The sequence below is a fragment of the Myxocyprinus asiaticus genome, chromosome 29, assembly GCF_019703515.2.
Source record: "Myxocyprinus asiaticus isolate MX2 ecotype Aquarium Trade chromosome 29, UBuf_Myxa_2, whole genome shotgun sequence".
In the NCBI taxonomy this organism is placed as follows: domain Eukaryota; kingdom Metazoa; phylum Chordata; class Actinopteri; order Cypriniformes; family Catostomidae; genus Myxocyprinus; species Myxocyprinus asiaticus.
Window position 1 is genome coordinate 31,804,882 of NC_059372.1, and position 15,365 is coordinate 31,820,246.

Here is a 15,365-nt window from a genome sequence, read left to right on the forward strand (position 1 = left end):
CCTTGACACGCCTCACAGCTTCTGGCACACTGTAATTTTGAGTGACGAGACCAAAATAGAGCTTTATGGTCACAACCATAAGTGCTATGTTTGGAGAGGGGTCAACAAGGCCTATAGTGAAAAGAATACCATCCCCACTGTGAAGCATGGTGGTGGCTCACTGATGTTTTAGGGGTGTGTGAGCTCTAAAGGCACGGGGAATCTTGTGAAAATTGGTGGCAAGATGAATGCAGCAAGTTATCAGAAAATACTGGCAGACAATTTGCATTCTTCTGCACGAAAGCTGCGCATGGGACACTCTTGGACTTTCCAGCATGACAATGACCCTAAGCACAAGGCCAAGTTGACCCTCCAGTGGTTACAGCAGAAAAAGGTGAAGGTTCTGGAGCGGCCATCACAGTCTCCTGACCTTAATATCATCGAGCCACTCTGGGGAGATCTCAAACGTGTGGTTCATGCAAGACGATCATGACCTGGAGGCATTTTGCCAAGACGAATTGGCAGCTATACCACCTGCAATAATTTGGGGCCTCATAGACAACTATTACAAAAGACTGCACGCTGTCATTGATGCTAAAGGGGGCAATACACAGTATTAAGAACTAAGGGTATGCAGACTATTGAACAGGGGTCATTTCATTTTTTTTCTTTGTTGCTATGTTTTGTTTTATGATTGTGCCATTCTGTTATAACCTACAGTTGAATATCAATCCCATAAGAAATGAAAGAAATGTTTTTTGCCTGCTCACTCATGTTTTCTTTAAAAATGGTACGTGTATTACCAGTTCTCCAAGGGTATGCAAACTTTTGAGCACACCTGTATAACAAAAGTCTTAATTATCATTTAAAGATGTCTTAAATTTGGGGACGGAAAGACAGGAATTGTGATATGGCCTAATATGATTATTATTAAACTTCAAAACGCTACGATTTAACTAAATAAAATGTGTGCGCTGCATGCTTCAAAGTGACTGCTAATGACTACTACTGTTGACGAATGTTTGCTTTAAGGTGTTTATATTCTAATACATTCTAGATGATTGTAAGATTGCATATTTTCCTTATCTATTTGAATGAGCATCTGGAATCAGTAAAGCACAAACATTTCAAAATAAGAGTCCCCAGGCTTGTTTATAGTTGAAAGTCCCATCGCATCTGGGATTTAATTCAGTTTGGCCCACCCTGTCACAGGAAGAAAAGTTTTAGGCTATCAGTTTTAAAAACTATTGGCAGATAAAAGCGTTATTGCATTTCTTTCAAAACTATTTCGAATAATTCAAACTACTTTCAAATTATTATTGTATCAGCACAATCCAATATTGGTCGACCTCTTATTCGTATGTATTGATATATTGGTACATAAACCAATTTTTTTTACCCCAGAATACTCAATAGGGTTCCCACAGTCATGGAAACCCTGGAAATATCTGGGAATTTTAAAGTTGTGTTTTCCAGGCCTGGAAAAGTCATGGAAATTAATCAAATTTAAAAAGTCATGGAAAGTTCTATATAGAATATATTTTTCTAGTTTTTCTCTGCTCTGTGAAATATTTTAATCTAGATATTGCTCTTGTGTAGAGTAAAACCTGCTCGCAAGCCATTGAGCTGTCCCATTTGTCAGTGAATCATTAGTTGTTCTTTTCAGTAATTTATTTTCAGTTAGTTAGTTAAAATGATTTACAAATCGGTTAAAATGATTCAATTGCAGATTGGTCTGAATCAGAAAAGTCTGTATCCAATAATCTCAAATGCCTGTAAAGGTCATGGAAATTCATTGGTCAAAAAGGGTAGGGACCCTGAATTAGGTAACTAGAATCATTTAAATTAATCAGAATTGGAGTCCGTAAATTATTAACACACTAACCTAACAATGGCCATTTCCACACGGTATTAAGATGCGTTTTCTGAGATCCAATCCCATGGTCAGCTGAAAAGCATTCCTATTACCACCTGGTATTACCATGCGCCTCCTTTGACCACTTGTGTTCGGATTTCAAGGGGAGGGTCTCTGATTTGATTACGACATATAGTTGAAGTCAGATGTTTACATACACTTGTGTTGAAGTCATTAAAACTCATTTTTTAACCACTCCACAGATTTCATATTAGCAAACTACAGTTTTGGCAAGTCGTTTAGGACATCTACTTTGTGCATGACACGAGAACCTTTGGATGTATTTTAAGGCCTACCTTCAAACTCAGTGCCTCTTTGCTTGGCATCATAAAAAAAATCAGCCAAGACCTCAGAAAAAAAATTGTTGACCTCCACAAGTCTGGTTCATCCTTGAGAGCAATTTCCAAACACCTGAAGGTACAACGTTCATCTGTACAAACAATAGTACACAAGTATAAACACCATGGAACCATGCAGCCATCATACCACTCAGGAAGGAGACTCATTCTGTCACCTAGAGATTAACGTAGTTTGGTGCGAAAAGTGCAAATCAATCCCAGAACAACGGCAAATGACCTTGTGAAGATGCTGGAGGAAACAGGTAGACAAGTATCTATATCCACAGTAAAATGAGTCATATATTGACATAACCTGAAAGGCTGCTCAGCAAGGAAGATCTCTAACCCTAGCCACTGCTCTAAAACCGCCATTATAAATGGCAGACTACAGTTTGCAAGTGCACATGGGGACAAAAATCATACTTTTTGGAGAAATGTTCTCTGGTCAGATGAAACAAAATCTTTACTGTTTGGCCATAATGACCATCGTTATGTTTGGAGGAAAAAGGGTGAGTCTTGCAAGCCGAAGAACACCATTCCAACCGTGAAGCATGGGGGTGGCAGCATCAGGTTGTGGGGGTGCTTTGCTGCAAGAGGGACTGGTGTACTTCACGAAATAGATGGCATCATGAGGAAGGAAATTATGTGGATATATTGAAACAACATCTCAAGACATCAGCCAGGAAGTTAAAGCTTGGTCGCAAATGAGTCTTCCAAATGGACAGTGACCCCAAGCATACCTCCAAAGTTGTGGCAAAATGGCTTAAGGACAGCAAATTCAAGGTAATGGAGTGGCCATCACAAAGCCCTGACCTCAGTCCAGTAGAAAATGTGTGGGCAGAACTGAAAAAATGTGTGCAAGCAAGGAGGCCTACAAACCTGACTCGGTTACACCAGTTCTGTTTGGAGGAATGGGCCAAAATTCCAGCAACTTATTGTGAGAAGCTTGTGGAAGGCTACCCAAAAATGTTTGACCCAAGTTAAACAATTTAAAGGCAATGCTACCAAATACTAACAATGTGTATGTAAACTGCTGACCCACTGGGAATTAAATAAAAGCTGAAATAAATAATTCTCTGTACTATTATTCTGACATTTCACATTCTTAAAATAAAGTAGTGATCCTAACTGACCTAAGACAGGGAATGTTTTCTGCAAATGAATGTCAGGAATTGTGAAAAACTGAGTTTAAATTTATTTGGCTAAGGTGTATGTAAACTTCTGACTTCGACTGTACATTAATTACTATGTCAGTGTGTTATTGCATGATAATAAACCCCTTAAAAGTCATAAAAACCAAAGTGTGAAAAACCAACGCACTGTTTCTCCCAGATGCAGCTAAAATTTGATGTAAGCACAAACCAAACCTTTCATAACCTAAGCTTCGGATATATGTGCTTGTCATTTCTCTGCATGTTGATATCGCACACGCTAAAGAAGTTCTATGAAGTTCTCGTGCTTGTGTATGTATTCGCTTTTTCAAATTTTCCAATTGGACTGTTATTTCCTTTTTTTAAGCCACTCGTAAATGGCAAAGTTTAAATTCTTAACACTGCAGTTGATCGACAGGTGAGGGATGGCGCTTCGCTGCTGTCAGGGGTGCATTCAGGATGAATTAGAGTTTACCTTAACTGCGCTATAGTCACATGCATTTTTAATACCTCTGTATGTGGTTTAATTCCCTGTTTTCAGCGCTAAATACTGTTTTCACCAGTATTTAGCGCTGACCATATGTGATCTGGTCAACAAAAACACATCTTAATACCAGGTGTAAACGAGTCAATGGGAACTCTGTAACTAGTTTCAAACCAGTGCAAGACATATTTATCCATAGAAACATATTTATACAATGTCTTATTGAAATGATACAGATTGCTGCCCTCTTCTTAAGTCCATATGCTAGCAGGAGACTCCGTATCCTATTGTGAATGTGGGCGTGTATGTGTACTGTAGTATTGCCAGTGTGCAAATAAAAGTGTACTGTATTCTTCTCTTGCCAGTGAACAGTATTCGCATTTGTTATGCAATAATTTTGATAGAGTGCACTAGCTAACACACAGTAATGCTTCTATTCTGTTGAACTCCTTATTTTATTAAATTTCTTTAAATTTTAAAAGGTTTTAGAGTGATAAATGCCTCCAGATTTCATGACGGCTGGTTTTCAATCATACATGTGCTTTGTGTGCAGTAAGAAGAAGCGCTGTGTAATCTATGGGAAATGGACAGAGTGTATGTGGAGTGTGGACCCACAGCTGTATGAAGCCCATCGGAAGCTTGAGAAGAAAGGAACGACAGACACTAAGAAACAGAAACAGGTGAGAAGGAAAATGGCAAGTCCAAACAGTTGAGCTCTGATGCTACTTTTACACTTGATTGCTTGATCGAGTCAAGGTCAATTTAGTCTAATGCATACATTTAATTGAGTTATCTTTTTAAAACTAAAGCAGCTTTCCTCTCAAAGAGTTCAAAGAGATACAGACAAATCACAGTAGGAGGTGTTGATATGTATATTTATGTAAGGAGCCAATATCTTAAGCCAACTGTAGTGACAAGACAGGGTTCAAATTCATCTTTGTTATGTTAGGATTTTCTGTGCTGTTTGTATTGGTGTGAATTGCTTAAATATGTGCTAATGTTTGAACAGAAGAGTGTTTGTAGGCAGGGTTGGGAGGGTTACTTTTGAAGTGTATTCCACTACAGATTACAGAATACATGCTGTAAAATGTAATTTGTAATGTATTCCATTAGATTACTCAAGGTCAGTAACGTATTCTAAATACTTTGGATTACTTCTTCAGCACTGGTAGATTTTTTCACTTGTTTTGACTATAAAATCTCTGCCAGTACAGTAAGACAAAATACATTCTCTGAAAAACTGAAATATCTTATGCAGTGTTGTTTCTAAAACAAGATAAATCAAATTGATATTGTTTTAAGGATTTTTAGATATTTTTACAGTAAAACAATACAAAAATTATTATCAAGAATAAGATTTTTGCCCTAATATCAAGATCTTACTAGGAAAAAAAAGAAATTATGATCCAACATGAATTTTCTTGATAAAAAAAATATGAACGTGTCTGGTAACATGTGCATGTAAAATGGCTAGAAATAGCATTTTAGTTTAGTGTAAAGCTGACAATTTACACAAGGTTTATTTATATTTCTTCTGCTCCAAACTTATTTCAAACGTACTTCTCTGTCTGCTCGTATGAATGTAACACATCATAAGAAAGTGTTTCACTGCTGTTCAAATGCACTTTGGATCGCATCATTTATATGTATAAATGTTTTCCATCTGAAAGGACTAAATATTAAATGAAACAAATGACAATAAAATGCAAAGTAATCTCTTCAGTAATCAAAAGACTTTTTGAATGTAACTGTATTCTAATTACCAATGATTTAAATTGTAACTGTAGTGGAATACAGTTACTAATATTTTGTATTTTAAATACATAATCCCGTTACATGTATTCTATTACTCCCCAACCCATTTTGTAGGTGTAAAGATTTTTAAGTTAGACACTAAATTAAGATTTTTAGGTTTAATACCTTGTATACTGTTTAAAACTAATCCTAAAAGTATCTGATAAATGTTTTAAAGAATGTTGCTCTTTTGTTGGAGTGTTTAAAGTACGTTCATCAACAGGAGGAGACCGAAGGAGCCGGCAATGAGGATGCAGATGAAATGCCTGATGTACAAGAGACTGTGGCTGTGATTCCTGGTAGCACATTACTGTGGAGAATATCATCTAGACCACCTCATTCAGCAGAGGTACAGACTGTCATCTCACACAGACACACACACACACACACATGCTGTTGTGTTCACAGGTACCTATAAACACCTCAACACTTGGAAAAAATTAAGAGGTGAAATGGTAAAAAAAAAACATCTGATGTTGAACTAATAATGGTAATAACCTGCATTCTCTGTCCACTTCTAGATGTATAACTTTACTCATTTTGCCATGACACTGAACGAGTTGGAGCCCGGCATGGTGGGAGTGCTAGCACCAACAGACTGCCGCCTGCGGCCTGACATCAGAGCCATGGAGAATGGTGACATGGGTAAAGAAGTTTGTTTTCAAAACCCAAAAACAGCATTACTGTGCTCCTTGCTGTTTTTATGTGGAAAATACACCATTCTGCCATGCTTGTGCATGTTAGTGCATGTCTTCACCAATATCTTATGAACGCCTTATGTGCATGTGTAGATGAGGCCAGCAAAGAAAAGGAAAGGTTGGAAGAGAAACAGAGAGCGGCCCGTAAAGAGCGGGCCAAAGATGGTGAAGAGTGGTTCACTAGGTGAGCATTTATTACCCCATTGTTGCAATATCGTCATTGTCAAGTTATTTTTCACTGTGAGTTTATATATACACTTAAGCCTCACCTAAAATGTATGAATTCCTTTGCATTATGTATCAAAATATTAAACAAAATGGCACTTATTTTAAAGAAAGACAGCACAAGAAGACTAAAGTCAAATAATTTTACGTTTCAAATGATTAAACAAAATATACTGTATATTGTTCAAAACATATAGTCAATGTGATGTACTACACCTGTGGTTACTCTGCTTGGACTCCTCTGTTAACTTGAGGGGAACTGAACTTTATTCATCCACTAAAAATCACCTTGACACCAGTTAGTTAAAAGTAATTGTAAAAATGGCACAGAAAAGTCAAGTTGATTCTGAGAAAAGGGCTATAGATAATTTGTTTGCAGATGCCACTTGGTTTTTACATTTTGTATCTAATGCAATGAAATTTATACATTTTTATATGTGGTTTAAGCATCCAAATGTGTCCACATACTTTTAGGGCCACTGTATACGGTCAGTTCCTGCGTTACGAATGTGACATTTGCAGTGAAATGTGAAATATAACTTCACATATAAAGGACTTATTGCCAGTATATCGAACCATTTGTGCATATAATCATGTACCCACGCAGATATAGAGTTCATATATCAGAAATGTTTTTGTCTAGACAAATTATTATAATTATTTTCAGTTTAGATTGGGAAATGAACAATAGAAGGGTTGGCATTCCTAAGATCATGTAATATATTTAATTTTTATTTATTGTCGTTTTCACATTAATGTGAAAAAAAAAAAAAACTATGTTATGGATGTGACATCTCTTCATCATGGAAATGACAGTTGTGAAAGTGGAACTTGCATGATGAGGGGAAAAACAGTAAAATGCTTTGAAACCTGCAGACTTTGACCTACAAGACATTGGTATGATATCCATCAATGCTGCATGATATAAGATTGAAATCACGATAATGGCTTTGCGAGATTACTTGACCATTAAAGACTGCATTCCAAAATATAGTCTGCATTGACCACTTCAGTCAGCGCTGTGTGAATGAGCGGCCTCTAGCGGGTGTGTGCGGCACACACTGAGCAGCGCAGCAATATGAAATGATCCAGTGTTTATCATATTACTTTCCAAATCTCAACGTTTGTCAGTTTTCCCTTCCCAAATGTTGGCTATAAATGCAGTAAGATTGAAACACGTCTCAGATCAAAGCAATAAAGAGCGATCTATCTGTACCATCATGGTATAAAAACAAGCAGTGGCCGTTTCATTCTCCTGTTGATGTTCATATGATTTGATATGAAGCATCCGTAACGGTCATATCCGTTATGTGTTATTATGGGTGTTTAAAGTAAATAAGGGAGACTATTTGTTCATCATAATTAACATTGGCATAAGTTAGCTTTGTACAGAAATTATTAACTTATTTGTATGAAAATTATTTAAGTGATATAAACTCTAAAACATCTAAAATGTTATGGATTTGACACAGCACTGAAACGCAGAAATATTATAAATGTGACTCATTTAATTTTAAAAAGAAGCATCGTTATGACAAACTAAGTGTTTATATTTCACAGATATTTCCTGTCAGTTGTTTACAATTTTTAATCGTGATTAATTTTTCGTAGTTAATTGCGATTAATCGCAAATTTTAAAAGTGCTGAAATTTGACTCTAAATATACTTCTTGTCAAAATGTATTTATTTCCTTCTTAGGAAAGAAAACAAAACAAAATGTAACAATATAATACTTTATTGACATTTTCCAAACAAAGCCACAGTATCCACCTTTTTCACGGGCAGCAAAATTACCCATTATGCTTAGCGCATTCTTCCAGTGTGGATGCTACAGACTTCTGCTTCGCAGCTTATTCCCATTACTAAACACTAAGATATCACTAACAACAGTCAAAAACGACAGAACAGTCTGTTTACTTAACCTAAATCCCTTTCTCACTAAAGACTGCGTGTGGACATTCGGTTTTGATGGCAGTCCCAGAATAGATGAGTACACAATCACACACATTTACATGGTGTGAATGGACTCTAGCACTCGCTGCACATGCCCTGTATGTGTGTATGAAAGACAGAGAGAGACACACAGACATACAGCAGGCAGAGAGAGAGAATTCACGTATATGATGCGCTAGATTTCATTGGGTTTCATGTTAAGCACTTCAATATAAAACAGCTAAAGCAAAGACATTTAGGGAATCTAGAAATCCCGACTGGATGCTTTATTAAGGTTCGAAACAGAGGACATGTCCGTGAAAAGTGGACATATGGTCACCATAGGTTCCATTTAAAAAATCTTTAGATTTGAGGGACGTACATTTGCATTAATTCTGTATTAACAAGTGACGCCTTCTCACTCTCCCTTATTCACATACACTCACAGCGTGACGTGAGATATGAACCTCGTAAAGATGATTAATAAATAAAATAAGGAGCTTGGTTTAAATGTTTTTCATCTTTGTTATCTTCCAATATGACAGACAGCATTTGGAATTATCTGTCAGTGTTTCAAAAAAAATAGACAAGTGACAGAGAATTAGTTTAATGCAACCTCTGCTTATTACATCTGGTTCGATTTGAAATGTTTCAGCATTGGCAGCTTATGGGGGGGGGGCTTATCATTGTGACAGTCATTTTCCTTCAGTCATTAAGCCACCTGTAGTTGTTATAACGCCCTATAACAGCACATATTCATCCAGAGCCTCTGCTGCTCGCCATCACCAGTAACGTTAGTCTAGCTGTTAACAACAACTAAGCGGAAGTATGGAGCATCTGAGAGGAAGTCTTTTGACGTAATGTCGCCACCCATGGAGAAGTCAGGAAAAAGGTGGATAAAGATAGAAATGCACTAAAATAGCACCAATTCAAGTAACATTAAACGTTTTCCAAAGTCTAAGTGGAAGTTTGACTAATTGAAACAACTAGTCCCCCATATAGGTTGCATATTCATTGCAATGTGCATTAAATCTCTCAAACTCTCATCATCCACAATATTAATCAGCCGGCAGACTGTGGCTATCTGTTTTGTTACAGCAATCGTGAAGCTGCGTTCATAATTTGTGTCAGGGTGTCACCGTCAAGCGCTGCTTTAAACTACATATAAAAAGTGCTTGCAGACAAAAACGTCTTATCTAGGTTTTAGTGATAGTTAAGACTTGGCGTGCTTCTGTGGTAATTAAAATGCGCCTTGCATACGTAGGCTGAAAAATACTTCTGTCAAAATTTCCATCTGGGCTTGTTTTGTACATCAAATAGTGTTAAGAGCTCCTTTCCCCATCACTTTATCATTGACACTAAATCACTGCTGTGTGTGTTTGTGGTGTCTGTGTGTCCATGTAATGACTCCGGACAGACACATCACAAAGGTTCCGCCCTTCAAACTAGAGTTTATGCTGGTTTATGTTGTATAAATGGTAAATGCTTCAATGCTCTTTTACAACTATGAAATATGGCTGGTTAAAAATGATGTTTTAAGCCCCATTCACATTGTTTAGCGACTCGCAGCCACAAAGTGACAGGAGACCATTTTCAGTGAGAGCTGACGACTTCAGGCGACATGAGTGACAGCGACCATGTAGAGCAATATCAGCAACTACCGATAGGAGGGAAGATGGTTATCCATATCCAGTGATATACTGAGTCAAGTGCAGGAAAGATGGAGAATGTTGATGTTGTCATTGATTTCACTGTTCTATATCATTTGTCTGTAACCACATACATGGATATAATAACAAAAATAAAATTACGTGTTGAAAACCGTGTCAGACACTGTCGGCATTCTGAGTAAGTTTAATTCATAAATTCATTGATTGTTCATGTTGTTAATGATATGATGCATTGAGCACTGCTGCAGTTCATATTAAAACACTCTCCCCTGCAGAATGTTCATTTTTAGAGGCAAAACAACATGATTTCTTGTCAAATAAGAATGAAAATTAGTTTTGCCGGCAGTACATCTCATCTGTGATCAGATTATCTAAAGCTATGGCCAGTTGTGCAGCCAACCAATAATGTTAGAACGACAGCAGTAGGAACGGCCACTAGCGACACAGAATACAGAGAGTAACGACATGATTTCATTAATATTCAATAAAAACTGGCAACTTCCAGCAAAACGACAATGACCTCTGGGCGTGTTGAGAAAAGTGTAGCGGCTGCGACTACCAATAGGAGAGAAGATGCATCAATGAAGCTCATGTCATGCGTCTTCTAGTCGAGTGCAGGCAACACAGAGGAGAAGGTAAAGTTTCTGTGAGCATTTTCACTGTTATGTATGATTTGTATGTAACCATATACATGGATATAATATAAATGATGCGTGGAAAAGAATCTGTCAGCAGTCTGAGTGAGTTTAATTCATACATTGATAGATCATTCATCTAGATCGGATGCAATAAGCACTGCTGCATTTCATTTTAAAACACTCTCCACTGCAGAATGTTCATTTGTAGTGAATAGAAAACCAATTCCTTGTCAAATTAGAATGATATCTTAGTTTTGCTGGCAGTATGTCACATCTGTAAACAGATTTTTTTTAAAGATATGGCCAGACAGGCAGTCCACCAAAAACATTAAGAGCGACAGCAGTAGGAACGCCCACCAGCAACTTTACAGTACAGAGACTAGTGACATCAAGTAATAAAGCCGCTGCATGTGTGAATGGGGATTCAGAAATGGTGTACCCCTCATGTGAGGTGGATAAACAATGCAATTGCCTAAGAAAAATACATTTATAACAGGATAATGCAGTAAAATATAGGCCTAAATGAGCAATTTAAAAGGGGTTTTGTTCATTTGCTTAACTTTTTATTTGTATTTTTCCATGGTATGGTTGACATTTCCGTGGAATTGCCCATATGCTGTATTTTAACCTGGTTACCTCTTCAATCTTACTTTTTAGGTGGTTTCAGTCAGGCACAAATCCACACACAGGATCACAGGACTGGCTCTACACAGGTGGCTACTTTGATAGAAAATACATAAACTGTCCTGATATCTACTGATGAGGAGGTTCAAATTCAAAGGGCAGAGGTTCCCTCACCTTCAACACCTTTCTCTTTCCCCACCTACAGCATCCCTCTAATCGACGCACCATATCATATCCAACCGAAAGTGATACTGTAGCGCTTATTTCCCCCTCGCCTCCATTAATACACATGAGCTTCATTAGAACTTTCAAATATCGTTTAATTGGACAAGTCCATGCACTTGTGTTTATGATGTCATAATTTTTAGCAGCATCTTCATTCACGTCCCATCAACCTTGTAGGTTTTATGAATTGAACAGAGTTGGAATTGTAGAGGAGAGACCGAATCGGTAATTTGCCTTTTTATTCTACCTTAGAACCTACAAACCCCTCACTAAAACTCAATGCTCCAGCTAGTTTGGCACCGTCAGTGTTCCTGGAGCGCAATTTAGTCATAGTTATATCACCTATATTGGTACCAATAGTGTCAATATGTGCACTTTGTTTGACTCTTAAATGCTTGGATTTGTTATGTTCCATTTACAGTACGTGTTTAACATATGAAAACTAATTCCACACCTTTTTGAGCTTGGCTAGTACTGAGCATCATAAAGACCTCAATGATCCCGTTGTATTTAGACTTAGATTGTGGAGGTGAGCATTAATGTAATAATGACAGTAATAATGTTGAATGTTAATAATGAACACTGTGTGTGTGTGCTTGTGGAAATTAATGTAAAAATCCATAGATTTTGTTTTAATTGGTACAATATTTTGCTTTTTGGATTTCTGTTCAGATTAAATGTAAATCCTCAATTTTCGTTAAATTGCTTTGTCATTCATAAATTGTGAAGTGTTTTAAAAATAGATTGTAGGAGCCTCAGTGTCTTTTTTTTTTTGTTTGTTTTTTTTTTTTTTGTTTCCTTCGACTTCCTGGTCCATAAAATCATTGGATGGAAAATAGGCTGATTGTATTGTTACTGATTTGTTTTTTTAAAGGAAAAAAACAAATCACCCCCACCATCATCATTTACCTAGCTTTTGATTTTCCAAACTACAATGACTTTCTTTTGTCCACGGAATCACACAAGGAGATGCAAGAATGTTGAGTCTTGAAGTTACCATTTGCTTTCATTGTATGGAAGAAATGCAATGAAAGTAAACTTTTCCTTTTGAGTTCTACTGTGGAAGGAAAGTCATATGGGTTTTGAATGACATGAGGTTGAATAAATGATGACAGAATTTAAATTTATGGGTGAACTATTCCTTGAATAAGATGTCGGGTGATAACAAAACATGCTCTCATACGCTTTTGTGTTTCACAATTTTTAGATGTATTGGTGTCACTAACTTGTTCCTCAAGCACTAGCCAATGAATAGATGTTGTGGTTTGTTCTGTTATCACTGTTCCCAAAAACATACACTGTGTATTTGCAAAAACAAAATCTATGCAACCCATTTAACAGCTAAAATACTCCATTGACTTCAGTATGAACATAAACAAGCACAGATATTTTAGTCTTAATGAACATGAAATGAATAGAATGGCAGCTTATGTAAATGTGAAGTATAATGCCATCTCTTTCAAGAAAAGATTTCTCCTTTTCCCGGCTGCCTGTAAATCCCCATTATTCTGATGTCCGAGATGATTGATATGATTTTTGTCCTTTTTCATTTTATCTAATTTTGTTTTCTTTCAGACCACAAAACTGATGTTCCTTTTATTCAGAGAAGATCTGACTATGTAGTGTGCAGGAAATAAATGGTTGAAGTTTGAAGCACTGTGATGCTTCAACACTTGTTCCTCTTCTCAAGTGCACAAACATGTTTTCTTTTCCACAGTGCCTCACTTTGAATACATTTGTCACTAAAACATTACCTTGAACTTTTTTGTTGTTTTCTACTCATTTTTTCAGATTATGTTAGAAATTGTATTTGATATTCTAACCTTTCCCTCTTGTCTGAGTGAGTACATTAACAGGAATGTCAAAATGTACAGTAGTCATTAGTTGTTTATACACGCATGGAATTCACTACACTACCTAGCACCATACATAGGTTTGCATCCTATATTGTATCTGCTTCCTTCTCAAATGTGCATTTGATTAGTTAAAAACTAGTATTATAAAATTAATATTCCACAATTAAAATATAGATTTTATTTTTTTGTGGCTTTGTGTTCATTGTGTGTCATACAGTATGTTGTATTTTTAATGTACGAATGTTCCAAAATTTTGCAAATAGATTTCTAGCAATGACAAACATAGCTTATTTTATGCAATTATTTATTTTTATAGTATTTAAGTTTTGTGTTTTTGTTTTTTTTTTAGGCTGGAGCAGTGTCATAGGGTATGTTTCTATGGGGTGAGAATTATACATTATTTTTGAACAGGGTTTGCTTTGGATGAGAAGAGGATAGTCTTCTGATGGGAACAAATTATATACTAATACAAATTTTAGTTTAAACATGTTGAGTCTTTTGGAATAAAAAAAAATGACATTTATAAATGCATGTTTCTTGTTTCATTTCTTTGAATCCAGAAATATCTGCACTTCTGCTTAAGCATAAATATGAGTCATACATAATGACATGTCAAGCACTTAAAGGGGCCATAACATGGTAAACCGTATTTTCCTCGCTCTTTTTATTTTTTAGTTTATTGTACTATGTAGACAACTTTAATAATGCAAAGCTCCCTCCTCAGTTCACCAAGACCATTAACTGAAGCTTAGTTGCAAAAACATGTCACAACCATGAATGCATTAATACATGACCACCCTGTTTACATATCAATGGCAATTAAGTATGCATAGGAAAGGGAGGCCTGGGTAGCTCAGCGAGTCCAGGGCATGCTGAGTGACTCCAGCCAGGTCTCCTAAGCAACCAAATTGGCCCAGTTGCTAGGGAGGGTAGAGTCACATGGGTTAACCTCCTTGTGGTACCTATAATGTGGTTCTCACTCTCGGTGGGGCATGTGGTGAGTTGTGCGTGAATGCCGTAGAGAATAGCGTGAAGCCTCCACACACGCTAGGTTTCTACAGTAATGCGCTCAACAAGCCACGTGGTAAAATCGCGGACTGACGGTCTCAGACATGGAGGCAACTGAGATTCATCCTCCACCACCTGGATTGAGGTGAGTCACTACGCCACCATGAGGACTTAGAGCACACTGGGAATTTGCCATTCCAAATTGGGGAGAAAAAAAAAAGTATGCATAGGAAAGAGTAGTTGAAGTTTATTTTTAACAAGCTCTCTGATCATTTTGTGTTGCTGCAACCCATGACTCATAAGTTGTCACTCATTTCACATGCAAAGAGGTTAGCCAGTCTTAACAGGTGTTATACTTCTAAAAGTCTTAAATGTAAAGTAGCAGCAAGACTGTTTAATTAATGGTCTGAGAAATGGCAGAAAATTGTAAAAAAATTACTGTTGGTGCAAGAAACCATACAGTAAATGGACTTTAGAGAGAAAATAAAGGCTACAAAAGTGTAGGATATGGCCCTTTGACGATTATTCAATGTTAATATATTATATTGAAGTACATTTTTATTTTACTTATAATTTATGGTATAGAAATTCAAGTTGTAATGTGCTTTACTGGCAAATAATTGTGCAGATTAGCAAAGAAAATAGTTAAAAACAAAAATAGTGCAAAATAACAAACCAAATCAAAAAAGAAAGCTATGAGAAATGACCAAAGACTATTTAGCCTAAGATGGACTACTTGTATTAAAATGAATGGAGAAATTTGAATGCCAGTCACCTGTCAGTCAACTCAAGAATGTGCATGCACATTAGCTAGACCAGCCTGATTTC

The 15,365-nt window shown here is 36.6% G+C and overlaps 1 protein-coding gene across 3 annotated transcripts in view; it reads left to right on the forward strand.

The window, feature by feature from the left end:
* Positions 1–12,415, forward strand: part of LOC127420390 (oxysterol-binding protein-related protein 2-like) — a 31,776-nt gene extending 19,361 nt beyond the window's left edge. The window contains exons 10-14 of one of the 3 annotated variants that reach the window (XM_051662654.1): positions 4,421–4,547; positions 5,885–6,010; positions 6,183–6,306; positions 6,453–6,543; positions 11,482–12,415. In XM_051662654.1, coding sequence (XP_051518614.1) covers positions 4,421–4,547; positions 5,885–6,010; positions 6,183–6,306; positions 6,453–6,543; positions 11,482–11,584 — 571 coding nt within the window. In that variant the 3' untranslated portion in view covers positions 11,585–12,415. The other 2 variants (XM_051662656.1, XM_051662657.1) reach the window with 2 other exon arrangements.
* Positions 12,416–15,365: the final 2,950 nt, after the last annotated feature.